Source organism: Heteronotia binoei, chromosome 13 (assembly GCF_032191835.1).
Source record: "Heteronotia binoei isolate CCM8104 ecotype False Entrance Well chromosome 13, APGP_CSIRO_Hbin_v1, whole genome shotgun sequence".
NCBI lineage: Eukaryota > Metazoa > Chordata > Lepidosauria > Squamata > Gekkonidae > Heteronotia > Heteronotia binoei.
Window position 1 is genome coordinate 45571205 of NC_083235.1, and position 26542 is coordinate 45597746.

At 45.1% G+C, this 26542-nt stretch overlaps 1 protein-coding gene across 3 annotated transcripts in view; it reads left to right on the forward strand.

The window, feature by feature from the left end:
* NR4A1 (nuclear receptor subfamily 4 group A member 1) overlaps positions 1 to 21455 on the forward strand; it is a 37340-nt gene extending 15885 nt beyond the window's left edge. The window contains exons 1-7 of one of the 3 annotated variants that reach the window (XM_060252554.1): positions 1579 to 1731; positions 10518 to 11353; positions 13622 to 13751; positions 15516 to 15667; positions 17706 to 17908; positions 19287 to 19465; positions 20090 to 21455. In XM_060252554.1, the coding sequence (XP_060108537.1) occupies positions 10520 to 11353; positions 13622 to 13751; positions 15516 to 15667; positions 17706 to 17908; positions 19287 to 19465; positions 20090 to 20346 (1755 nt within the window). In that variant the 5' untranslated portion in view covers positions 1579 to 1731; positions 10518 to 10519 and the 3' untranslated portion in view covers positions 20347 to 21455. Of the gene's footprint in view, positions 1 to 1578; positions 1732 to 10484; positions 11354 to 13621; positions 13752 to 15515; positions 15668 to 17705; positions 17909 to 19286; positions 19466 to 20089 lie in introns of those variants that run through there. The other 2 variants (XM_060252555.1, XM_060252553.1) reach the window with 2 other exon arrangements.
* The last annotated feature ends 5087 nt before the right edge of the window (positions 21456 to 26542 follow it).

A 26542-nucleotide genomic window follows, 5' to 3' on the forward strand; every position in this document is an offset into this window, starting at 1 on the left:
CCAACTGCCTCAAAGGGCTCTGGAGAGGGAGGCATGTAAACTTCTGAAATAAGAAAACAAATGGGACTCCCTGGAAGCTGGTGAAGCCCTTCCACAATGTGTTCAGGGGTGGGACACAGAGGCGAAGCCACCCAGCCAGCAACAGGTGCAAGGAGATCCAGACTGGAGGCTGACCTAATTTTCTGGACTCCTTAGTCACCCACAGCTCTGGTTTCCCTTGCTTGATTGCGCAAGCTCACGTGGGGTTCCACCAAGGCAGTTTCCCTAAACACACCCTCCTGCCAGCTCGAACTGGCAATAAAAGAAAAAATGTTTCCTGCAGCTCGGCTGGGCTCTGCCTGTCATCTTAACAAAGATCAGTTTCCCCAGTGACTACATTTTTTCCTGTATCCCTCAAAAGAGTTGTCCTTAATAAATCTGTGTCGGTGTTTATGAAATTGGCGCAGACTGGTGTCTTTAAAAGGTGCTTGTGCACACCACACACCCCTTATGCTGTACAAAAAATGGATGCTTTCTAGGGTTTGGTTAACTGGGCATGTTTTATAGTAACACAGCATAGAGGGAGTGTTGTAAATGAATGTTAAATCTAAACTAGTCCATTGCATCAAGACAGAAGAAGGCCCACTTTGCTCAGTGGTGATGGGATTGGAGGGGTCTCCTAAAACTGACTCTCCCCTGATCTGACGCCTTCTTACTGGCTCTCCACCAGCAGCCCACCTCAAAGGAAATTAAACTAGCAAAGCTTTCCCCTTCCCTTTATATCTCCTGGCTTTCAGAGTCAGCTGTTAAAGACCAGAAGGGCCAGGCCAGCCTCCTCCACCCCGCCCCCCCCCGTAAGCCTCGATGGGCAGCCTTTTGATCATAGCTGTGCTTCTTGCGGGTCAGAGCAGTGCCCGCTCCCAGGAAGAGGAGGAGCTGCCGTTAGCCGGCGGGCTGGCAGGCTGGCCGTGCGGGGGGAGAGGGAGGACCCTGGAAGCCGAGAGGCCAGGCGCAACAGTTGGCCGGCTTGGTGCAGTCGTTCTATCCCGGGCCGGGAAGAGGGCAGCCGGCCCTGAACGCTGACGGCGTGTCTGCTTTGTAGCGCGGTGTCCCGGGACGCAGGGTTTGCTCAAGCGTTTCGGGGTCAAGAATCAAAGGGGAGCGACGAGGCAAACAGCTGGGTCCGCGGGCTCTGCGCGCCGGTTATGCGGCGGCCCCAGTTTGCTGCGATCGCCCCTGCAGTTCCGCGCCTCCGGTCCTACCGGCTCCCCGTTTTTGGTTCTTCCTATGACACTCTTTCTCCTCCTCCTCTCCCCCCGCTTAGGAAAAGGCTCTATTTTTAGCCGGGGGGCAGCTCGTGCTATTTTTAGATCAAACAATTCCAAGGCGTGCGTCAATGGAACCCCGCGTGCGTCACCCGCGCAGACATTCCGACCCCTCCTCTAGCTCCGCGGGCGCCGGAACATTCCGCCCCTTTTTGCCTTGTATGGTGAAGGCTGCAGCCGGCGCGTGCGTCAGAGGATCCCCCCGCCTTCGCTGCCCACCCCTTCGCCTGTGCGTCACAGAGAGCTTAAGAGAATCTCCTGGCCGCGGGCTGCTGAGCCCCAGTGGCTTTCTCGACGCCGGTGCTGTGTGGAGCGCTCTGGTGTCTCTCCGGGCTGCAGCAAACGCCAAGCCCCTCTCGATGCGCTTGAGGGCAGTGGTGCTTAAAAAGTGGACCCGAGTGTCGCAAAACTCCCGGAGTTCGCCTGGGTACGTGGAGATGCCTTTCAGTTACTTACTTGCCGCAAACATGCGTCGCGCGCTCTAACAGATGGAAAGGAGGGGACTGCTGGGGAGAGAAGTTAACTTGTTTGCATGTAAAGATCGGGGCTTGCAGGGTGGGAGAGAGGCGGGGGGGGGGTAGGGGGTGTGCGGTGTTGGTGTTTCGCGCTTCGCGAGCTGTTTCCTTTGAACGCATTTATATTCAGAGCAACTTTAGATTTCGGAAAGTTGTTATGCAAGACGGGGAGTGACATAGTCACTTTGCATCTTTTTGCGGGGTACTCTGGAAGGTATGCGGTATACGGAGAAAAGGAATGTCGGGGTTGGGGGAATACCAATAAGGGATAGCCGTTTCTAAGAATGCATTAGGATGAATTTGCAGTTAACCTTTCCAGGCCAGCCGTACTGAATAACTTTTTTTAAAAGGTTGTATCTGGAGTTTTGCTTGCAGCTCTCTTCACACAAGTTTACTCAGCAGCTAAGCCTCCGTGATCTCCATATGCCTTACTTCCAAGTAGGTGTGTCTAGGACTGCAACTGTGGCAGAGTTAATCTGCAAGGTCTACTGGGACCTGCCCACTCATCTTACTACAGGAGGAACTTTAAAACATGGGCTGCTGCAAGTGCAGCTTTGCAAAAACGATGCCGCAAATGGAATGAAATTAAGAAAGCGTTGTGTGCCTCCTTTGTCATTGGTTGCAGTAAGCCACTGCAAACTTTTAATAATCTGTTTATTGCATAATATTCAATACATGAGACTACATAATACATAACACATAATACAATATCCGTGAAATATTGCTGCAAATTGTTCTTATTCTTGTGCCTTACAAGGAAAGTCTTGAAGTCAAGGATTATCAGAAGGAAACTAAGTTGATATCTCAGTGTGGGAAACTGCAGAGTGGATGAGGGAGAGACATGAGATGCTGTTGCAGAACCAGGGTAAATGCTAGTTCCTTTGGAAGACTAAAAGTGCAAGAGAATCTGGCTTGGGGGCTTGGTTTGAGTGGACCAAAAAGATAATAGGATGCTTGTTTGAAATGGAAGCGTTCAAAGTCCACATTTGCATTTTAAAGGATGAAGTTGCAGTAACCTGAGCTTGTGGGAGTTTTGGCAGGTGTGTCTGAGTGACGCTAAGCGGCAGAGTGGATTCCCTCCCTTGCCATCGTTTTTCCTGTAGCCTTGATCATGGCAGCAGCATAGAAGGGGTGCCACCTCAGCTGGGCCAAAGTCTCATACCTGGTCTGGTTAGCAAGGAAAACAGTTTAACCCAAGAGTGGCCAAGCTTGCTTAACAGAAGAGCCACATAGAGTAAATGTCTGATGTTGGAGAGCCAAAAGCATGAACACCAAAAGTTTGAGAACCGCAAGACAGAAAGGGAAGGAAGGAGAGGTGGAAATAAAGTAACTTTAACTTTAAATGCATTCTTCAAGCCATCAACTGCCTTGGCTTGGAAAGTGATTTAGAGAGAAATGCCTTCTCCAAGCTGGCTGATGGGGTAGTGGGGGCTTTGAGAGCCAAACAATATGTCTGAAAGAGCCACATGTGACTCCCGAGCCACAGTTTGGCCACCCCTGATTTAACCGAATGCTTGATAGGCAGCCTCTGTACATGGCACCGGTCTGTGATGAAAAGTTACAGATTTAATAAGGATCATCCAGCTCAAAGATATCAGGTGCTAGTTGTTTGTGTTAGTCCATACTTTAGAATACAAAAACAAATATATGAGGTATATTTTATCAGATGAATCTGTCTTGGATTAGATGTTTGCAACTTTTCAAGTTACGTGGAAGCTGTTTTCATCAAGCTGAATTACTCCTTCCTAGGAAAGACTTCTACATAACTGGAAAGCTTGCAAGCTTTTACCCCCAACATAAAAGCAGCATTGTTGTTCTCAGTCTGTTTGGCAGCAGGTCTCTCACACTGTGGGGCTGGCTAGATGAGAAATGTTGGTCCTAGGATTGCACTGGCAAATTTAAGCCTTGCAGGATCCTCTGGGGGACAGCTGGCCTTAATTAGATTGAAGCATTTTGTGGAAATGGGTAACAACCAGCAGAATCAGCATCAGTTTCCAGTTGCAGGAATCACTCTTTACTTCATGAAAGGGGGGGATTGTTGTGAGTGTCTCTAGAGAAAAAGGAAGTACAGTCTAGGTATTTGGAGTCCCCCCTTCCCTGTCAAAGAGAGAGAGGATTGTTGTAAAAAAATAAACTCAAGAGTTTTGATTTGCAAAGCAGTGCAGTTTTGTACTAACATTGGTGCTGAAAGGCATAAATCAGGAAGCTCTTCATGGTAGCTCCTTTTCATGTGGCTGTTCGAGGCTTGCAGTTCCTGGCATGTTCCAAACAACAGGTGCAGCATCAAATTCAAGCACCTGGCAGCCTGTTCCTTTGCAGCGACCAGGGCTCCTTTAGTTTCCTTGGTGTGCTAAACTTCAAAAGCCAACAAAGTCAACTTGCTACAGATTTGTCCTAAACATGCAGTGGCTGCTGTTTGGGCAGTGCAGAACACATCCCTTAAAAAAAAAAAAAGCCTAGCTTGAAAACCTGAAAATCAGTCAATGTGGCAACATAATGGAGATTTCAATTATAGAGTAATTATAGAGTAACCCAAGTAGTCCTTGCAAAGTGGTGTTCCATAATTGCGGCACTTCCAAAGAACAGATTCTCTCACTTGGGATACGTTAAAATCGTTTCCACTAAATAAGTACGCCCTGAGAGAGATTCAGGTGGGTTGCCGAGTTGGTCTGAAGTAGCTGAACAATGCTTGAGTCCAGTGGCACCTTCTTAAGACCAACAAAGGCATGAGCTTTTGTGTGCACACACACTTCTTCAGATACACCCACTGAGAAGGTTATTGATTAGTAGGTTAACACCAAGACAGTTAGAGACTGTTATTGATTTGTTTGACACAGACAGTTAAATGGATTCTTAAACATTCTTTTAATTGTCCACCAGTCAGGACTGGAAAACATCCTGGGAACTGATGATAGGAGCGCCTTAAAATTTGGCATTGGTACCTATATACTGACATTATTTATTGTCTGCCTTTTTCTCTGAAACACAAGGCGGATTACAAAGCTTAGATAATCTTTCATTTTTTTCTTTAAATTATAGCTTTTGAAAGAACTTAAAGGATTTTTTCTTCTAGCCCATGTCAGTTCTGCATGGTATGGACAGAGTTTCACCTCCTCCTAGAGATCAGAAATCCAGTAAGTGTAGCCTTCCCCATTTGTACATCTGTTTGCTTTAAAAAGCTGTACCTGTTTGATTGCTACCTCTCACGCTGCTGCTAACAGGAGACCTGCTTAGGTGAGGAAAGATGGCCTTCCTGTCTTTGCATAGCAAAACAGGTTTGGACCTGGACACAGCCAATGCACAAACCCCATTCAAACTTGCTTAAGCACAGGTAATTATTTTCAGTGGTAAATTAGCAGTTATTATACTGTACTTAAACATGTAAGAAAGTGCCTTTCACTGAGAAATCTTTTGCCCCTTTAAATTTGGAGGTTAAAGTCCCATGTTTTTCAAACTGACAATAATAACCTGTTGATCTTTGTTGCAAGCTCCCTGTCTCTGTTGGAAGTGCACAGTGCGCAGTAATCTGAGCAGCAGTTTCTGTTCTTGCTCACAGAGTTAAGAATTCTTTTTTTTTTTAAAAGAAGAAACTTGCATCAGTACATTGGTGTGTACAGAAATGGGTCCATCTTTACTGTTCTGAGTCTCCAGCAGGGGGGGCCTTTGAGCGCTACCAGATGCCAGAAGGACTGCATGAGCCACAATGAATAGTACCCACTGCTCTCCAGTCTCCCTCTGAAACATCTGGCTGCTTTGGCCACTGTCAGAAAAAAGGATTCTGGGCTTGATTAGCCACTGGTCTGGCCCAGAAACCCTTCAGACCCTAACACTGGAGACACTCCATTGATTACTCTAGTTGCATTTCAAGAATACAACATGTAGGGCATGGGATTGTTTATTAAATAGAAACCATGTTTTTACAAAAGAAAAAAGAAGGAAAACTAGCATTTGAGCGAGGCTGTAAAATAAAAGAAGAGCTGGGCTTATACCTCTCCCTTCACTCATAGTCTCAGAGTGACTTACAATCTCCTTCCCTTCCTCTCCCCACAACAGACACCCTGTGAGGTGGGTGGGGCTGAGAGAGCTGCTCTTGATAGAATAGCTCTGAGAACTGGGACTGGCCAGAGGTCACCCAGCTGGCTGCATGTGGGGGAGCAAAGAATCAAACCCTGTGCTGCAGATTAGAGTCTGCCACTCTTAACCACTACACCAAACTGGCTCTCCAGCCTAATGTGAAAAACTCCCCTTTGCAAGTATCTCCGCAAGCTTGAGAGATGCCAGTGCATCTGTTGCTCTTGACAATTATGGTTGCTATTTAAAACAATAAGTATCTCAGAGGCGTGGCTGGAGAGGTGGATGCATTGTTATAGCAATGCTGTATGATTGCTGGTTTGGGGTGACTTGTAGGACTGTGGGAAATGCAGAGGATAGGAAGCCATGGCTGTCTTCAAGGAGAAAGCTCCTTAGAGGCCTCTCCACAAAACTGGGCTCCCAGATGTCATAAGTTCCCTGCTGCAAAAGGCCTCATGCTACCTCTTGCATAGTGCCATTATGAACATATGAATCTGCCTTGTACTGAATCAGACCTTTGGTCCATCAAAGTCAGTATTGTCTTCTCAGACTGGCAGCGGCTCCCCAGGGACTCAAGCTGAGGTTTTTCACACCTATTTGCCTGGACCCTTTTTGGGAGATGCCAGGGATTGAACCTGGGACCTTCTGCTTCCCAAGCAGATGCTCTGCCACTGAGCCACCGTTCCTCCCCTTCATTATATGGTCTTTGAGGCAAGGGGGGTACAAGTAATAACCTCACATGCCTGAGTGCTTATATACCGCAGGTAGATGGATTCTTAGGTGGGAAATATCTCTTGCACCAGAGAGGGCCTGTTTTGTTCTTTTGAGTATTGAGCAAAACCAATTCCTGGGCACAGTGGAAATGACCATGAATCACACCTTTTGGGTTCCATGTTTTCATACTTGGATGCCTTCTACAGGAATACCACAACCCCAGTGGAAATGCAGCAATGATAAATTTTTTGCCACTCTAGGAGTGATCATACAGTGGCTTGTAATGTTGTTTGTGCTAATTCAGTCCTTTGCAGTAGGGTTGCCAACTGATAGGGAAAGAAAACAGGATACTGATGTTTGCATGGGAAACAGTTAAAGGCATAGCTACAATGGATACTTCAGAAGGTATCAGCACTACTCTGTATTCCAACTTGTCTGTTCCCAAGAGCAAGTTATGCTGCAGGCGAGGCTGCTGCTAAGCAAAAGTTTGTGAAGCTACAGGCTTGCCTTGGAAGGCTCAGACTTCTGTAGCATGCAGTAGAAAAAATGCACCTGGATCTTCTGGTAGCCCAGTTAATGCATGCCTTCATGGCATCGTGAAGCATGCCTGTTGTCCTTCTCTGTGTGTGACAATTCTATGGGGTCCTTCCTGTGTTTGGCAACGCTGTGGGGTCCACTTGTTTCCTTGCATGGATCCAAGCTGCTTTTCAGTTCTGGGAATCTTAGAAGTGAGTACCTTCTTTGGGCCCATCTTTGATACCTGTTCTGAGATAGAGGCAGAGTTACTATGAGAAGTAGAGCCATTTAGCTTCGTTTTGTTTTGAATATTTTCTGGGATGATCAACACAAAGAGAGAGTTCCAGTGTGTCTGACAAGTACCAGTAGTGGATCCGCCTTAGCTCTTCTACTGAATCCGGAGTGCCAATCCTGAGATTATATCACTGGCCTGTATCATGAAGCCGGCTGGATTTACACCACCCCAGGAGATGGCCCTTCGCGTTTGCAGTCGTCAGGCCTTCCTCCAGGGACAGAGGTAATAAATACCTTGTCGCAAGGAAGAGCATCTGTTAGCTGCAGTTCCTACAAGTTTTATCAATTAAGCTCCAAGTTTCTATTTTAGAAATGTGGAATAACTGGCCAATGGGAACAGAAGTGTCTAATTGATGGACACATGCACAGAGATGCTGAAGTTGAAAGGTCAGATGGCTGTCCCTTGGGAGAGAAAGAGGCTTGGACCAGCCCACCCAATAGGCAGGCAGCACATTTGTTCCTGGTTGCAAATGTATAGGGGGTCACTGAGCAATAAGTTGTTGGGATCTCTCTCTTGGAAGCAGAGAGAAGAATGGAGTAAATGAGGGATGTCCTCTGGGGCACTTGAGATTCCCAAAATCTTCTGGGGGTCACTGCTGCAAAATTCTTGGGTAAACATTTTCATGGTAACAGGTGAGATGCAGAAGAACATCATCCCTTATTTCTGCAGGAGAGTAATCCCTATTGCTCCTCCAGCTGCTTTCCATGTCCCCCATGACTCCCTGCTCTGCTGCAGTGGCTGAGCACCATCTGATGCTGGGGAACAAAGCTGAATTCTACCTTTGGGATGTGAGAACTTTCTCTCTTGGGTCACACATTAGATCAGATAGCCCCCAGTTGGCTGATCTATGGCTGGTGCACTAGTTCATACCAGTTCATATTTGTAGGTTTTGATTATTCAACTGTGATAGTAGGTCAAAGATGGTAGGTCAAAGATAGTAGGTCCTACCAAACACATATTGAAAAGTGAAGATGGAAAAAAGCACCCAGTAGCTCCAACAAGAGTACCCTAACTTTGTTCCATTGGCGCTTCGCCATGTCGGCTTGGATTTTGTGTGTCTCAACATTCCAGCATCTTTTACTGCCCATTAAAGTAGCAGCTCCTCAGCTAATAGAACCTAACCTTTAAAGGCCTGTGATATGAATGACATTATCATCTTGCCACAAGGGTTACTACTGTCTTGGCTTTCAGCTCAGCCCAAGACTCTGGTTACGTCTCCCCTTTTACAGGGCACCATTTGTGGCTAAACTCCATGGCATTCCTTGAGAGCCAGTTATGGGCCACTGTCTTGATGACTGAAGCTTGTTTGTGGCGTTGCTTGTTAGCGGCTTGATTTAAAATGTGCTGCATTGCCAAGTCTTGAGATGGAAGCCGCTCGTTCCAGAAGAGCTGTTTTTAAGCTAAATATGGAGTGCTTTGGGCGAGGGTGTGGCTTAACGGGTTGTCCTCCTTTATAGTGTTCCTCTTTGTTTCTCGCATGAAAAGCACAGAGGGCTAAAGCTTGAAGCTGTTCCCTTCTGTCTGGCAGTTAGGAAGGAACATGGTACTGCTTCCCATGTTGCTTTATGCACACAACACCCTTAAGAAGTGCTGCTATGTTAAATAATTGTAATGCTTTGGATTGGGAGAGGGGGGGATTACAGGATCACACATTTCCCTCATGCATCCAATCTGAAATTTATACACATTTTTACAAGGTGAAAAAAGTGTGGTTTTAAGAGCAATTTAGCCCCTACTACTAAGTTTATGTGTCATCATTAAGAGAAAAATCTAGAATTGATCCCAACTGAGGATCTGACTTTCAGGAGTTTTGCCTTGGAAGTAGGCACTCTGAGATATAGGAACAGAACAAACTGGTTCTTGGTTAGTCTTTGTGCCTTGATAGACTTGGCCGTTTTTATGCCTGTTTTGGTTCTTTGGATAATTGATTAGACCGCAAGCTTCAAAAGGAAGCTCTTTAAAACTGCTGCCATCCTTTGTGATCCCGTATACCTTAAATTCCCTCCCAGAAAATGTTCTTGGTTCTTTTGCAATACTACTGGCTGGCCTATTCATTTCCCCATGAAATGAAGCTTAAGTAAACGGTGTGTCCTTCAATTCCTCTTCCATCTCCCATTGCCCTTGTAATTTTTTAGTTCCTACTTCATTTATTTCATTTATATCCTGCCTTTCTCCCAAGTGGCTTACTTCATTCTCTTCTCTCTCATTTTTTCCTCATATGTTTCTTATGGGGTAGCTTAGGCTGAGGGTGTGCAACTAACCCAAGGTTGCCGAGCAAGCTTCCATGGAAGAGTAGTGGTCCTGGGTCTCCCAGATCCTAGTGCAAGACTCTGACCTTGATATCACACTGGTCTCACACTGGCCTTTCCTCCTCCTCTCCTGACCCATTAAAATATCTGCACTGATAAAATACCTGCTGACCATATACTCCCCATGCAGGTACTCAGAGAGCCATGTGAACAAACACGCCATTTGACTTGACAGTGCTTTACACACACACCCTAAACAAGGCTGCATTCAAATGTACTGTCAGAAGCGCATCATGTCCCAGCATACAGAGATTGCTTCTATGTCTAGGAGGTTCGTCTTGTTCTTGCATTTTATGTGGCAGCACACATGTAGATTGTTTCCTCTCTATGAAATGTTTTGGTCTTGTGTAAGGGTTGCCCAGTTTGTACAATAGATGATGTTCCCCACATTGCCTAGAAAACAAGTAACTTTGCAAGAGACCACACTCTAGCAGCCATCTAGAATACATAAGAAAAGTAAGCAGGTTTTTTCTTTTTAAGTAGAAATGAATTCACTTATTTGGAAGGTAGTAACAGAAACTGGCAACAATTATGAAGTGCACTTAATGTGATTTCTTTGTGCATGCTTCTGTTTGATATCAAAATTATCATCGGCGGGGTATCCCTTTCCTTGAACCATGAGGAAAAGTGAGGCATAAATAAATTGTGATCAGTGACATTTGATCAATGACATTTCCTACTGTTAGGTTCCCATGACTCTCTGCGTTATAAACACCAGCTTTACTAGCATCCTTTTTGGAGGATCTTATGACTGAATAGCCAATAACTGAACTGTTTTTCCTTCCTTTCCTAGAGATGCCCTGTATCCAAACTCAATATGGGACCTTGCTTCAGAGCGGAGGACCCTGTGAACGCTACCCAGCAGACCTCTTGACCCCTGAGCTTGGCAAATCCACCATGGACCTGGTGAACACAGAGATCACTGCTGCCACCACTTCTCTGCCCAGCTTCAGCACGTTCATGGACAATTACACTGGTGAATTTGACGCTTTTCTCTACCAGATCCCAGCGGCAAACCCTACCACAGCATCCTTCAAGCTGGAGGATTTCCAAGTGTACGGCTGTTACCCTGGCTCTTTCAGCAGCCAGCTGGATGAGACCCTGTCCTCGAGTGGCTCAGACTATTATGGCAGCCCGTGCTCTGTCCCCTCTCCCTCCACCCCAACCTTCCAGACATCCCAGGGGCCATCTTGGGAGAACTCTTTTGGGGCCTATTCCCCCCCTCACACGTATGAGGGCATGAGGCCGTGGGTGGCGGGAGCGACGACAACAGAGCCTCCAAAAACTGGTTCTGCCCATCCTCCCTACTTCTCCTTTGGCCCCTCTGCTCACAGCCCTGGAATTCCCCCTCAGAGTCCCCTGAAGATGCAGTCAGCTGCCCACCAGCACTTGGTGGATGGAGATGTCTTCTCGCTTCCACAGACCTCCCCTTCAGTGAGCTTTTCCCCATTGCCACTCAACCAGGCCTCTCCAGTTCTGGACAGCCCTAGCCTGATGGACAATTCCCTCTCTCCAACAAAGGCACGGGGTCCTGGTTCCAATGAGGGGCGCTGTGGTGTGTGTGGGGACAATGCCTCATGTCAGCACTACGGTGTCCGGACCTGTGAAGGCTGCAAGGGTTTTTTCAAGGTAAGCAGGGATTTGCCACTTCTCACTTTGTACCCAGTATTGCCTGGTTCTGCCTCTGGAGTTCTGCCACGGTGAACATCACCCAGCAGCTTGTCCACCTGTGCCAAGACTTCTGAGGCTTCATGGTCTGTTGGGGAAGCTCTGCAGTTGACCACTGTAGAGATGAGTCATCAGACTTTCCCCTGGTCTTGCCTAATAAAGACAGTCATTGTGGAAGATATTATTCCCTTCACAAGGGGTATATGGCAAGGACATAGGGGAGGAGGTAAGCCCACTAAGGACTAGGAGCCTTCCATCCCTCAAAGGTTAAACCATTAAAAATCATTCAAGCTGGTAATTGCCAGAAGTGATTCTTAGATTAGCTATGAATGGGTGCACAGCAAGCCCACATCCACCCTCGTTGCAAATTATTGCCCTCATCACAGTGGCTTCTTGTCAATTTGTTCTGTGCTAGAAAAAGCATTTCTTTATGGTATCTTCCAGTCAGACATGGCAGGCTCCTGATTTACCATAAAGCCCTCAGATGCTGTAGCTCCCCACCCCACTCCACCAGCTGCTTAAAGCTGCTTGGCATAAAGCAAAAACTTGGGAAGGCCGCATAAAAGGAAAGATAGATCTTACAAACAGACTATAATCTGATGAACCTGGCAAGGAAGAAAATGCTCCTTTCATTGATGCCACTTAGAATTCTGTAGGAGTCAATGCCCAGAGTTGGCAGCTTCCTCTTATTTTGTAGGCCCCAGTGAATGGAGGCCAATGCCTCTAGTCATACACATCCCCCTACCTCTGAGTTCTCACTTGGCCCTGCAGTTTGTAGATGCCAGCAAACAGGGACCACTCTCTTTCCCTGTGCTCCAGCGTAGAGTACTCTTGTTCCCCAAGGTAGAGGGTTTGGGGAGCGGGACTGGTAGTGAGCACCAATGGTGGTGGGTTGGCAAGCCAAATTAATATTTTTGGACCCCTACATGCATCAGATGAGGAGATATTGCATGTGAACGTAACAGCTGAGGTTTCAGAAAGCAGTAAGCATTTCTGAATGCTGCAAAGGACCACTGTTGCATCATCCAAACAATCCTGTGAAGGTGCAGTTTGGTGAGAGTATTGAGGTATCATAGCTCTCTTCACATGGCCACAGTTAACAAGACTGTTTCGAACGTCTTTGATGCAGCCACGCCCATGTACCAGCAGTCAAATTTCTCAGTCTGTCTGATTCATTTTGACTCTGAGAATCTTATGAACCGGTTCACATGACCAAAATGAAATGGTTGAGATCCATATTGAGCTTTTGGCACCCCGTGAAGCAGTCCAGCAGTTGTTCACCAAACGCCCAATGTATAGTTCATACCCATGTCTGCATTGCTCCCCCCAAAGAAGGCAGAAGTGGTGGCCTGTCTTCTTGGTGGTGATCTGGGCATGCGGTGGGCCCATCTTGCAATTGCTTCAGAATATGCAGATTGCAGCACAGGTCCTCTCAGCTTGCATTCTGAATATGCAGACCCTGACATGGGACTTGACAGTGGTTGACAAATTAACTCATGATAGGAGTGGGATTTGAATGCAGCCACTCAAACGTGTTCCATTAATGTTCATTGATTTGTGTGGGTTCTGCAACTACTTGCTTCCAGAAGAGTCTAGTAATTGATACATGCTGAGAATTAAATTGTAGGTCTAAGGGGAAAAAACATGTATTTTCTAATATGAAATACTTCACTTTTCTAACATACTAGAAATGTAACTTCACAGAACTGGGTATTGTGTGTTGGATTATTGCACTCTGCAGGTAGAAGCACTTGGAGAAATGCTAATCCAAATCTATGCATTTTACTGCCACACGCTGGGTGACAGTGAGACAGGATATGTGCACACAAATGTGTGCCAATCCTACATCATGCACCTGAAAACATTCTAATTGAGTTGAGACAATTGGAGGTCTTGGTATAGGTGCTTCAGGCTGTCAGGTGCCATGCTTGCTCGATACCACTTCTGTCTTTTATCACCACATTTCTGTGGCATTACAGTAATATTACCCACATGCAGAAATGTTTAGGCTCAACTGTGGCTGGAAAGTGCACCAACGTGGAATATGAGGTGTCTTCTGTCATGCCCTTGGGACAGTGCCCTTATGAAACTGAAAACCACAGGTTGTGGAAATGTTGCACTAAATAAATCACTGGCTGACAGGCCTTTGTTCCTGCCACCATCAAGGTTGCAGTGTAAGCTATTATCTCTGCATGAGGGTGATGGCCACCCCTTAATTTTCTTCCCTAGCGCACGGTACAGAAGAATGCCAAGTACATCTGCTTAGCCAACAAAGACTGCCCTGTGGATAAACGGCGGAGAAACCGGTGCCAGTTCTGTCGTTTCCAGAAGTGCCTTGCCGTGGGAATGGTCAAAGAAGGTAAGGCATGTTTCCTCCTGTTTGTGATGTTTGGGCTGTGTCCCGGGCTAGGTGTCCATTCCCTTGGATGCACTTTAAGAATAAAGGATTTTGGTGACTAATAAAATGATGTTACAAAACTGGACTGCAAAAAAAGACCACACCCTTGAGAGCCTGCATTAAGTGATTTGCAGTAGCCACCTTTTCCTGCTTTGGTGCTGACAAATTCGCTTTTCAGCCATAAACATTAAATAGCGGGGTGGTCAAGTCTCCAACCATGAATTATCAAAGCATGGTGAAATAATCAAGGGGTGACTAATAATTCTGATTAGGAGTATGACCCCATAAATATAAGGGGGCTTAAAAGAAACTGGGTTGGATCCAAAGTCCCTCTGCTCCTCCCTTGAGCAGGAAGGTACTTCCATTAGCATAGAGAAACACATTTTGGCTGCAGTTTCCCCCCTTCCTTCCCACTGTATATCCTCTTCATTGCACCCCACATGTTGAGGGTCTCTAACTTCCAGGAGCTACTTTTCAGGGGGCTACAGCAGGAAGGGGGAGGAGAAAAATCCACTTCATGAGCAGACTTCTACTCACAGTCCTTTGGACTGAACCCTATGGTGATGGTCCCTAAAATACTTATACCTGATACTTGACACTTAGTCCCATTTGAGGTGGCTGGAGACAGGAGAGGAAAAGGGAAGCTCTCCTGCTTTAACGGTTTGCATCAGTTCTGCTTAACTGTAAATGGAAGCTCAGTTATTTGGTGTGAATAGAAGGCCTTGCATGCCCAGTGTCTACAGGGCCAGTTCTCCCGTCTCTGTTGAACTTGTATGTGAATGTTCTAGGTGTTCTTTTAAAACAAGGAGTTTCTTGATGTCGATACAATAAGAAATGGCACTTTTTCTATATCCCTTTTTATCAATGGAATCAGTGGCTGATTCTTCATGGTTTTCAAGGCTGATTCTTGTTTCTTTCGAGGCTCATAGCTTGTTCTTTCAAGCTAAACCAGTGCCAAAGGTTGGTTGGGAATAGGAAGACAACAGGTTCCCGCCATTCATGAATATCATCCCAAGCTTCCTTGAAGCAAAGGGGTAAGATTCAGGTGCAAGAAATGGCTCTCCTGAGCATTACCTTTCGCTGATGCACAGCTGAGCAAAGTGATCTAAGCTTTGCTGTGCTGTGGCTCAGTTGGGCATCAGATATGTGCTGATGCACAGCTAAAGCAAGTGTCTAGACTATGATAGTTGCCAGTATAGCTGTCACTGTTCTGTTCTGCCTGTGAGGCTTGTTTACGTGTTTTGGCAAAAAAATAAAAAATGCTATTTTCAGCCTGTTCAGATGCTCCAGAGAAGTGGAGAGCACAAGTGTCTTCTCTCTCAGGAGAGATATGTGTTCTTCTAGTACAGGGACAGAATGTGCCCCCGGCCTGCCTTTAGATGAGGGCTGGGCTGCTGGAGAGAAGAACAAGTCTCTTGTGCTGTCTTTTTCTGTGGCTTCCTCTCAGCATACAAAGCCGCAGTTGGGATGGCTGAATTGTGTGTGCCCAGTATCAATTCCACACTTCTTAATGCGTTCATAAAGTACAGAACGCCAAGGCACTCAGCGCCACTATGCATGTTGCTCAAAATGCTTAGCATGTGGGAATTCCATCAACAGTTGCTTTTCTGGCTAGGATTCAGACCAAGTTCCTCAGGTAGGCTTTCACCACTAATCTTGTCAGTAGCTGTTGCTTTTCTAAAACTATGTTCTCACCTCTCCCTTTTTCCCCCCCTCTTTCCTCAGTGGTGCGGACAGACAGCTTGAAAGGCCGTCGTGGTCGGCTGCCCTCCAAACCCAAACAAGTTCAAGATTCTTCCCCAGTCAGCCTCATCTCCTCTCTTGTGAGAGCGCACATAGATTCCATACCCAATGCTACTAAACTTGATTATTCCAAGGTACTAATCTATATTTTTGCAGTTTGTAGCCTTGCAGTCAGTGATGGGGAGGGCAGAGAGAGGTCAGGGAAAACATTCTGGGTTCTCTGTCGCAGTTCCAAGGTTCTGTCAAAAACTGCTGACATAATGATGGTTTTATATGGTCTCATGATGGTTTCAATGAAGGTGATTGGGTTTTATTGCTGGCTTTTATGGGATCTGTGATATATTTTAACATTTATTGGTGAGCCAACTCAGTAGTGATAGGCTAAGAGGCAGGGTGTGGCATGGTATCTGCAGGACCATCTCCTCCGGTATGTCCCTGAGAAAACGTTACGCTCCCTAGATAGACATTTGCTGGTGATCCCTGGCCTCAGAGATGTCCGGCTGTCCTCACCAGGGCCAGGGCCTTTTTGGTCCTGGCCCCAACCTGGTGGAACTGTCTGCCAAATACCATCGGGGCCCTGTGGGATCTTATGCAATTCCTCAGGGCCTGTAAGGCAGACATTCTTCCAGGCTTTTGGTTGAGGAATAGAAACCTGAAAGAAACTTCGCCATCTGATTTTTTTAAAAGAAATTCTGGACTAGTACTGTTTAGTCTGTTATTTTATGATCAGATGTTTTAATGAAATGATGTACATTACCCAGATTCCTGCAGTAGCAGGGATTGGGCAATTCATAAATTTAATAATATTTAATAATAAATAAATAATAGCGGAGGGAATAATTTGTTGAATATCCTTAGCCCAAATTCTAATGCCAGCCCAGCCCAAAGGCACAGCCAGACAGACAGTTTTTGTCTCCAGTTCAGTGCTGTAGCTCACAACAGGTAGCCCAAGAAATATCCTAAGGAAAGAGGATTCCTTTTCACTTCAGAACATTCTGGAATGGCTGTGGAACGTTGGCCGTGTGGACAGCATGGGCTGTTCTGGCCTGTGTCAGTTATGTGGCTCAAAGAAGGAAGACACCTCAGACTGCCTAGATCAGGCTCCCTGGTCATAAAAAAGGGGTAGGTGATTGAAGAAGAACTGCTGTGCTGGGTCTGGACTAGATCCATTTAGTCCAGAGCTCTGTTTCAAACAACTTGTTGTCAGTTGTTTCTGGGAGGCTCTTAAACATGAAGGTCTTCTCCCAGCATCTGGTATCTGGAGGTATGCCACATCTGAATGATGTAGCTGTCATTGATTATATCCATTAATAGACCTAACTTTCATGAACTTTCCCAGTCCCCATCTCTGCTGCTGTTTGTCATTGTGAACTGAAGGCAACCATACATTTAAGTTTAATTTTGTATTGCACACTTCCTGTTGTCTGTCCAGAATCTACTGCCTGACACTGTCACTGAGTAACCCAAGAGTGTTAGTAGTTTTTCTTTACATTTATGTTCAAGTTTCCTTTTTTTCATGCAAAAACTTCATGCCCAGCCAATGGCCTGCAGGCCAGGTCTAGCACCATTGAAATATTTTATTGGAACATTGATAGACCTGCCAAGCTTTAATAACGTGAGAACCTATGGGGGAAATTTCATGCCTAAGAAAACTCCCCTTCCTTTAATTAAGGAGCATTCTGTATTTTAATGTAGCCTGTTTTTGATCTGCAGTCTCTTTTGGAGAGTTGCCATTCTGCAGCATGAAACCAGCACTGATAATTGAAACCCCTAAATAGATATTTGGATTTTGTATGCAATATCCTAGCCATGTAGATGCATCCATGTTCTACAGTTGTGAATCCATGCTGGTAGGTAGCACTGACGCTGATCTAGGTGCTGACTGGGCATGAACAACATGTATATTCATGTTGAATATACTCCCAACCCTATACTGCTGTTAAGAGAACGCCATGATTCCTGAGAATCCAAAAGTGAGCTGTTTTCTGATTCAAATAATATGACTTTGCAGTCTGAATTTGCAGTCTTGACTAAATTCTTAATTCTTCTTTTGTGAAATGAGTACAAACCATAAAAGAGCTATTGTATTTGCAACTCTTCCTGTTTTACAAAAATGTGGGGGGGGGATCTGCCTTTGCCTGTTTCAACATGTTGCTTATTTTGCCCTATCAGTTCCAGGAAAGTGTCTCATACCAGTTCGAGAAGGAAGACTGTATGGATGTACAGCAGTTCTATGACCTATTGACAGGCTCAATGGATGTGATCCGGAAATGGGCAGAGAAGATCCAGGGCTTCCTAGAACTTCCGAAAGAGGATCAAGACCTGCTTCTAGAGTCTGCTTTCCTCGAACTCTTCATTCTCCGGCTAGCATACAGGTAACCTGCAGCAACTTTGCAGTGTGAAACCAATGGTTGTTTTTCATTTCTAGAGCAGATCATTTCAGCCCAAGGCAAATGGCAACTGGATGCATCCATCCAGTTGCATGAATGGTAGAGGATGGTCATTGGTGGCTATAGATCAAAAAAGGTGGGAGGAGTGTAGCCTCGTTCTTGGGTGTCTCTATTAGTTGCAAGGAAGAAGGCAATAGAGGTCGGATACTGGCCCTGCTTTTTCTGGAAGCATCCAATTCTGGGTTGGTAAGACAAGGCCAGTAAGATTACAGCTATATGAAATGTAATTCTGTGGGCACGAGAGATCACTAATCTCTATCAGGACAATAGCTTTATTCTGCTAAGTAGAACTACAGCATTAATGGTTCGAGATTGCTCTGATAAAAGCCACAGTCTAGTACTACAATCTTTGTTTCAGATTGCTCCACATGTCAGACTAACTCCCTAGAGCCAGGTGTGTATTTGCATCCCACACTTTCTTGAGCTGTGGGTGTAGTGCAGGCACTTCAAAAGGCTTGTGTTATGCATATACACCAAAAGCAGCATAAGGCCATGAAATGCCACTTTTGTCATCTATAATATCTTTCAGAATAGCCTGTTTCTTCAATATGTCCCTCTTCTTTCCTGGCTGCACTCACACAGTAGTCTCTTGCATCTCTGAAAGTAAAGAACCCCCATGTTGTTGGGATGGGGGGCGGGATTTCAATACTGATTCCTTAAAAAGTGGTGAGAAAAGCAGAAAGGAACTTGGGTTGGTGAGACGAACTATTTATGTGTTTATTCATGTATTCATTCACCTTTCCCACTGGGACTTGAGATGGATTACATTTTTAAAAAATTCAAATAAGATTAAGACATCCAGTAAGTAATGTCATAGGACTATAATTAGAGAATTAGAAAACAGTGGAAACTACTTCATGGAAGGCAGGGATTGTTGTTGTCTCCTCCTTAGACCTAGAGTAACTGTAAATGTAGCATCAGACATCAACCTTGGAGTCCCAGGTACAAATCTCTGCCGAACTATGAAGCTGACTGTGGGAGAGTCATGCCACTGAGGAGGCTGTCCAGATAACTGCTGTCACTGGACTGAGGTTTTTCCCTGGAATCAAAAGTTTTCAAGGAAGTGACAAGTAGTCAGGTGTCTTGCTTGTCGAGGCCATCAGCAGTACTAAGGGGGAAGACCAAGCATCACTGTCCCAGCCCCTAAGACAAGGGGGCCTTGTTACCACCAGAACAATGCAATAGGTTTCCTTCCTGTTGGCTGAGCCCATTTATTTCGTACTTATCCCTTCTGGTCTTTTAGCAGTGTGGATTCTTTTAAAGACAAACTTCTTCTCTGACAAAGCCGCACTTTCTCTCACAGGTCCAAGCCAGAAGAGGGCAAGCTGATCTTCTGCAATGGAGTGGTGCTGCATCGCATGCAATGTGTCCGGGGCTTTGGGGAGTGGATAGATTCCATTATAGAATTCTCCCAGAGCCTCCATCGCATGAACATTGATGTGCCCTCCTTTTCCTGCCTTGCTGCACTTGTCATAATCACAGGTAGGCAGACACATGGGCTTCTGGGATGGATGAAGCAGGAAGCACAACTGTAGAGCAGGAGCTAAGAAATTCTGTCTTCTGATGACTGTTGTCCCACATATTGAAAACCTTTGGCACCATCCTTTTGTTATAGTGACAAGAAGCTATATATTTGCTCCCCAAATATTGATCAAAAGGTCCTCAAGATGAGCATAAATATTGGTGGCAGATATTTGATTTCTGGAGAGCAACTTGATTTGGTAGTGTTAGTTGCTAGAGGAAATGGCTTTATGTCATCCCATCTTATGCACTGCTGTTCCTGCAATATAGAAGTGACATTCTGCTATGTACAGGAATGTACATCTTTCAGAATACCACCAATGAGTTCTCAAACGTATAATTTAAGGCAGACCACCAGAGACTTCAGTGTAGGTGATGGTGTGCTCCAATGACTTGTGTAGCAAATGGCTATTCTGATGCAACACCTCTTGTGATCCCGAATCCCCATACTGGCTTGCGAATCACTGGCACAGATTGTTACATGCTGTTCTCAGCATGCATGTTTCTTTAAGAACTTGGTTGTTTCTATCTGAAGACTCGTTTCATCTATTTTTCTCTTTCTTCCCCACTCTATCTCCAAATCAGACCGCCATGGGCTAAAAGAGCCCAAGAAGGTGGAGGACCTCCAGAACCGCATTGTCAGCTGCCTTAAAGACCATGTGACTTCTACCACCAATGAACAGGTGCATCCAAACTGCCTCTCCAAGTTGCTGGGCAAACTCCCAGAACTCCGCACCCTCTGTACCCAGGGCCTACAGCGCATCTTCTACCTAAAGCTGGAGGACTTGGTGCCCCCACCTCCCATTGTGGATAAAATATTCATGGACACTTTGCCTTTCTGAGGATTTGACTGGGGATGCTGCCATGCCCTGGGCACTCCCTTGGAGGAGAGGGAGGGTTTTTCCTTCTCTACTGCATCCACCTCCCTTGGAAAAGAAAAACTGGCAGAAGAAATGCCTTGCCATCATTGTTTGGAAGGGAGACTGCAGGAACATTTCCAGAGACATTGGAAGAGCATTGGTGTATGCCAGTGGTTAAGGACTGAAGACCACAGAAGACCCAATGCCACCTCCCCCCCCCCTTTCTACCCCCGCCCCTTAAGCTTAGAGGCTACTGGGACATTCAGAATCGTCATAAAGTTCTCTCTGAACATGGAACTTTTTTCTCTTTTATTTTTTAAACCTTGGGGGGAAATCTCAGTGTGCCTTCTAGAGTTACATGCACAATATCCCTAATTAATGCTGCCTTTCCCTGTGGCCTGCTAGTGGCTTCTTGTGCAATATAGCACTAAAATTCCATATAGCTGCACCAGTCGCCTTTCTGGATCACTTTCTGGAATGCTGTTCATTTTGCAGGCAAGGGGCTCGAGATGCAAAGAGTTGCCTTCTCATTTCATTTCCCCCCCTCCCCTCACACAAGTTGCCAGCCCCGGGTCAAGTCTGGCTGGGGCTTCACTCCCAGACGCTGGAGTTGGAATGTCATCACCGCCACCCCGCATGGAAGGAAGTCCCTTGCATCCGGCACTTGTTGCAGTGGGGGTTGCTATGCCGTAAATAAGCCCGCGTCCACTGGATGGTTTTCTGCCCACCTGCTGCTTTTGTCAGTTGCAGTCAAGTTTTTGTCAGATTCTTTTCTTTCTTTTTTTGTAAAAGTTGTATATATATCTATATATAAATATATGAGAACAGCAGTCTTGTAAATAGAGGTGAATGAAGAGCAGAGGTTAGAATGGGAGGGGAAAGGGGCTCCTGTGCCTGGCCATTGTGCAATGCCCTTCGCCTGCAGGACACCCTCTGTCTTTCTGTGTATATAAACTTTGTATTGTAAAGTCCACCAATTTTTTTTTGACATTTATATTTGTCTATCCCCGCTTTCCAATTTCCAGTATGTGACTTTTCAATTATTAATATATATATTTAATATATTGAATTAAAAAAATACCCTGAGTAGATGTAATTCTAATCCATTTGTTTCTGTGTTTGATCCTCAGAGATCCGTTTACATGCCAAGAGTAATTCAAGCTGTTGAAACTGGAGTCTCCTTTATAGAGAAATGGAGTTCCTCTCTTTCCCTATGCATCAGCTTTTGGTTATATTAGTAAGGAGCCGGCCGACCCCAAACAAGTTAAGACTTTGGGAGATGCAGCTTTCCCACGATGTGTATGCATGCACACTGTCTGTGGCTCAGTTGTTGCCTCAGATCAAACAGGTTTTTTAAAATGCTATAAAACCTGCCCCACCTGTTTACCAGACAAAAGTGGGATGAACATACGTACCATGCATAATGCTCTCTTTCAGAACATCTTTCAGTAGTCTCTAGCCTAAGGGACTAACCTGAATGCAACAAAATGGCCCTTTCATTTAAAAAAAATGGCATTAACCCTTCTTGCACACATTTGGCAAAATTTTAGAGTTTGGCCTAGAATTTTGACACTTTTCACATTTTCCTTTTGAAATTCAGCTTTCAAGAGATTCTTTTTAAGAAAATGACACAGGTTTTTTAAGGTTATATTTAAAATATCAGCCTGCTAATCTTTATACTTGGGTGCTGTGACTTTGTCTCCTGAAGTCCCTAAACCACATAGCATTTTGCTGCATTAACTTGATTTCTACTCTTCCCCAAATTCAAAGAGAACTTGCTTGAAATTCCCTCCAAATTCATCTTATATTTAGCGCCGACAGTGTTGACGGCTAATACTGAAAAGGACATTTGGATGAGTTCCAGAAGTCCCCTATGGTGCCAGTTCCACTTCAAAGTTGCATTCTGGTTGGATCACAAGTTGGGCAATCAAAAACTTCCGAGGGAAATGTGCCATGTGAGAATCTGTAACCTGTTGTGTTAGAAAGTGTTAAGTAACCAGTGACTCCCATTATATAGCATACATAATGCTTATTTTCCTGCAGCAGCAGTGCCGGAACTAGAGCCAATAGGAGTCTTGAGTAGGAACAGTCTGTGTAGAGGCATGTGGACTGGATGCCCAGAGTCCCTCTGTAAGAACTTCTGGGCCAAGAAATCAGTTCTAGACTGTTTTGAAACTCCCCTGTGCTATTGCAAACCCAAGAGCTTCAGTTCCTCTCCAGATTTTCCTCTAGATTATGAGCAAATTATCTTCATCCAGCATACCAAACCAGGTAGTCATAAAGGCTGAAGCAAGAGAAAGTGGTCTTGAGAGATGTTTGGCTCCCTGCAGTTTGAACACTGCTGCCTCTGCTCAAAGTGGCTTTAGGAAACAATACAAAAATATACAATTAAAAAAATACAATACAAAAACCTGTTCATTAGAAACAGAACCAGGATGGATGCGCACAGCACAAGCCAGGATGGAGTTGTTTTTCCAACTGCCTTTAACTCTCTGGAAAGGTTAACGCAACTGATCTACTCATTAATATGGAAAGGGATACTACAATTCTACCCCTTGAGGACGAAGAGGGGGTATAATATTTTGTAATGTTTCCCCTGCCTATATATAGTAACTAAGCATATCAAAGAGAGTGCTTCTGTCTGATGCATTGATTTGTTACATGTAAGTAGGTTTAACATTCAAGTAGGTTTAACATTCAAAAAGATAGCTTCTATCCTCCCTTTCCTTCAAGGAACTCAAGGCAGCTTCCATGGTTCTCCTCATCCCCTCTTTTATTATTAACATTCCTGGGAGGTGGGGGAGGCTGAAAGTGACAATCACTGGTCCAAGTTCCCTTAGGGAGCTTCTTGATTGAGGAGGAGGGATTTGAACTTGGTTTTCGCTGTATCCAGCCTCCTCTTCCAACATCTTTGGGTCCAGCTCTGCTCTATATCAGGGGTGGCCAACAGTAGCTCTCCAGATGTTTTTTGCCTACAACTCCCATCAGCCGCAGCTATTGGCCATGTTGGCTGGGGCTGATGGGAGTTGTAGGCAAAAAGCATCTGGAGAGCTACCGTTGGCCACCCCTGCTCTATATAGATGTCACACATTATGGGGCACGTAGAAATGTATTTGCCAGCAAGATGAATGACTTCAACTAAAATTGTAATGTATCAATCCCCCTTAGAAAACATTTTTAAAAACATAAATCATGCAGTAGGTTGGAGGGGGGATTTCAAATTGCTGCTTTCCTTGTACAAACAGGGAAAGTGCCAATATGCTCTAGAATTTGAAACAAACAGCTATGATGCTCTCGATCAGCACAAGGGGAAAAATAATTGCATAAGAGGAGGTCCTGCTTGCAGCAGCCCTTAGAAGACAACTGCTCAGACTTGGTGCTGGGGGGAGGTGTTTGCAGAGCATTTGGCTAACCTTGATCTCTCTCCTGCTTCAATTAGTGAATAACTAGTATTGGAACGCATGAAGGTGTGGGTAATTATGTGGTAATAAGAGAGCAGAATTCTGTTTTGATTGTAAAATTATCCTTTATACATGCATCCTTTTTAATTGTAAAGGTATCCTTTATATATTAATCTGCCAAAGGGTGGGTGGGGGAGAGTAGAGATCAGGATCAAACTAATGAGTTCTCTTATTATCGGATGCTGTTAAAACTTTCTGATGCATCTGGATGTGATCATGATTTCAGACGGGCTGCTGCACATGGTGTTCCACTGATATGGTCTGGTGTGTTTACATGCATCTTTGAGCTACAAATGCCCAGTTTGTTCAATAGGGACCACAGGGGTCTTCTAGAGGAGAAGTCCTCTGATATTTTACTATCAATGGGCTGAAAGAGGGTAGTTCCTCCCCCAGCATGGTCCCTGCTGTGCTGCCAAATGCCAGACTTATCTCTGCCACCCAAATAGCTTCTCTTTAATCCACAACACAGGTGGCTCTGTAAAAGCTCTTGGCAGGGACAGCTGGGCATCCCACTCCCCACTGAAATGGGGTGCAGGCAGGAGGAACAGTTTGCTTCACTCTTCATGGCACAAAGGAGGAGTTCCTCTGGCTGCTTCAAATGCAGTAGCCTTTTGTGTTGAGAGAAGCAAGCAATGCATATAGTGTATGTATTTTCCTGCATGTAGACATAGGATTTGCGTGTGAGATAATCAGTGTCACTATTTACTACAAGGATTTCTAGATGGGAATTCTGATACAGTTGGCATGGTCCACTTGTGGGAGCAAAAAGGAAGAAAGGCAGAAAAAGGGCAGGGTTGATAAGTGGCTTGCTTCCACCCCCCCTTTAGTGGTCAGAACACTTCCTATGTGCTAGCTGAATCGTCAGTTAGAAGCATAAAAATCTGTCATGAATGCCACAAAGACAGTCATCCTCTTTGCTCTTTAGCTGACCTGGCATTCACCATGATATCCCAGTTGCATAGCTAATACTGAATAATGAGTGGTCTGATCCCTGCGTATTGTGCACGATGTGTGATTTGGTGGCCATGGTATGTTTTCCTCTCTCGGGGGTATCAGACTATGTGAGATTATTCCTTAGGAATGCCCCTATCTCTGGCCAGTTCACTGGCTTTTTACAGTGACAGTTGATACAATTAAATTGACATGTCTATATAGACCAGAGGCACAAATCCCTTTATTGTTGTTTCTTTAAGAAAAGAGAGTGAGTGAGTCCTGATCTGAATGGTACAGTTAATGCATGGAATTTCATATAATGTAAAAACAGATTTGTTCATCTGCAAACGTTACCACATTCATATGGCATGCTGAATTGGTAGCCCGCCTCCTTAGAATGATGCGATAATTTGTTGTGAAGGTATGGGCTTGTGACACTTTGAACATTTGCATTATGCTTTCTGGGACAAGCAGTCTAGAAGTGAATTCCTGCTGGAGATAACATAAGGCCACAGGACTGCTGTTTGAAAAAGCCAACCATTATGATAGCTAAATATAGGGGGGGGGGGGGGGGTGGTATTGGACAAGTAAAATATTGTCAAGTAACTAAGTCTTTAAAGCAAAGAAGTTCCACCACCTGCTGGCTTAACTTGTGACCTGCTCAAAAGATGTGAGCATCACAATCAAACAGTCAGCAAACGGTTTGTCTGTGTCTGAACAGATCTTACCAACTAGAGTGTGAAAAAGCTCCACTGTGCATGTGCAATCACATACTGTTTTGCTGCAGCTGTAGGGTTGCCAATCCCCAGGTGGGAGCAGGGAATCTCCCAGTTTGGAGGTCCTTCCCCCACATCAGGGTCATCAGAAAGCCGGGGGGGGGGAGAAAATGTCTGCTGGGCACTCCATTATTCCCTATGGAGACCAGTTCCCATAGGGTATAATGGAGAATTGAGCCACAAATATCTGGGCCTCTGGGGAGCTGTTTTTTGAGATAGAGACACCAAATGTTCAGCATAGCATCCAGTGCCTCTCCCCAAAATGCCCTCCCAAGTTTCAAAAGGTGGCCCAATTCTATGAGTCCCAAAAGAAGGTGCCTCTATTCTTCATCCTTTCCAATGGAGGGAAGGTATTTAAAAGGTGTACGGCCACTTTAAATGTGATGGCCAGAACACCCTTTGGAGTTCAATTATGCTTCACAATCTTGCTCCTGGCTCCAGATAATTCTTGAATTGGACTTGGCAACCCTATGCAGCTGTGTGCTTCAGTGCCTGCTAGATGCTTCAAACTGTGCCATGCCACTGCATTAAGCAGACTCTGTTCTGATCCGTCCAGCTTCTCAGCACTCCCCATTCTTTCAGATCTAGGATCTAAGCATCCATGGTTCTTTAAAGTACTAACTTCAGATATAGCTTCTATAAATTTCTTAGAAAACTCCTGAATACCAAGAGGGTGAAGTTCTTTAAAAGTCCTTCACTCCAGCATGGCACAATGGTCAGAATGACAGACAAGAAACTGAGAAATCCAGGTTCAAATGCCCACTGGCCTTGGAAGCTTGCTGGGAGCCTTGGGCCACTCACATGCCCACAGCTTGCCATACCTCACAGGGTTGTTGTCAGAGGTAATTTTGTAGAAGATGATGTGCTGGAGCTCATTAGCACAACTCATTTGCATATGCTACACACCCCTGACATCATTGGAAGGTGTACTAAATTATATCAGCTCAGCATCTACCTTAAAATGTTTCTTGAATTAGAATTGTCATAATAAAACCTTACTCCCATCAT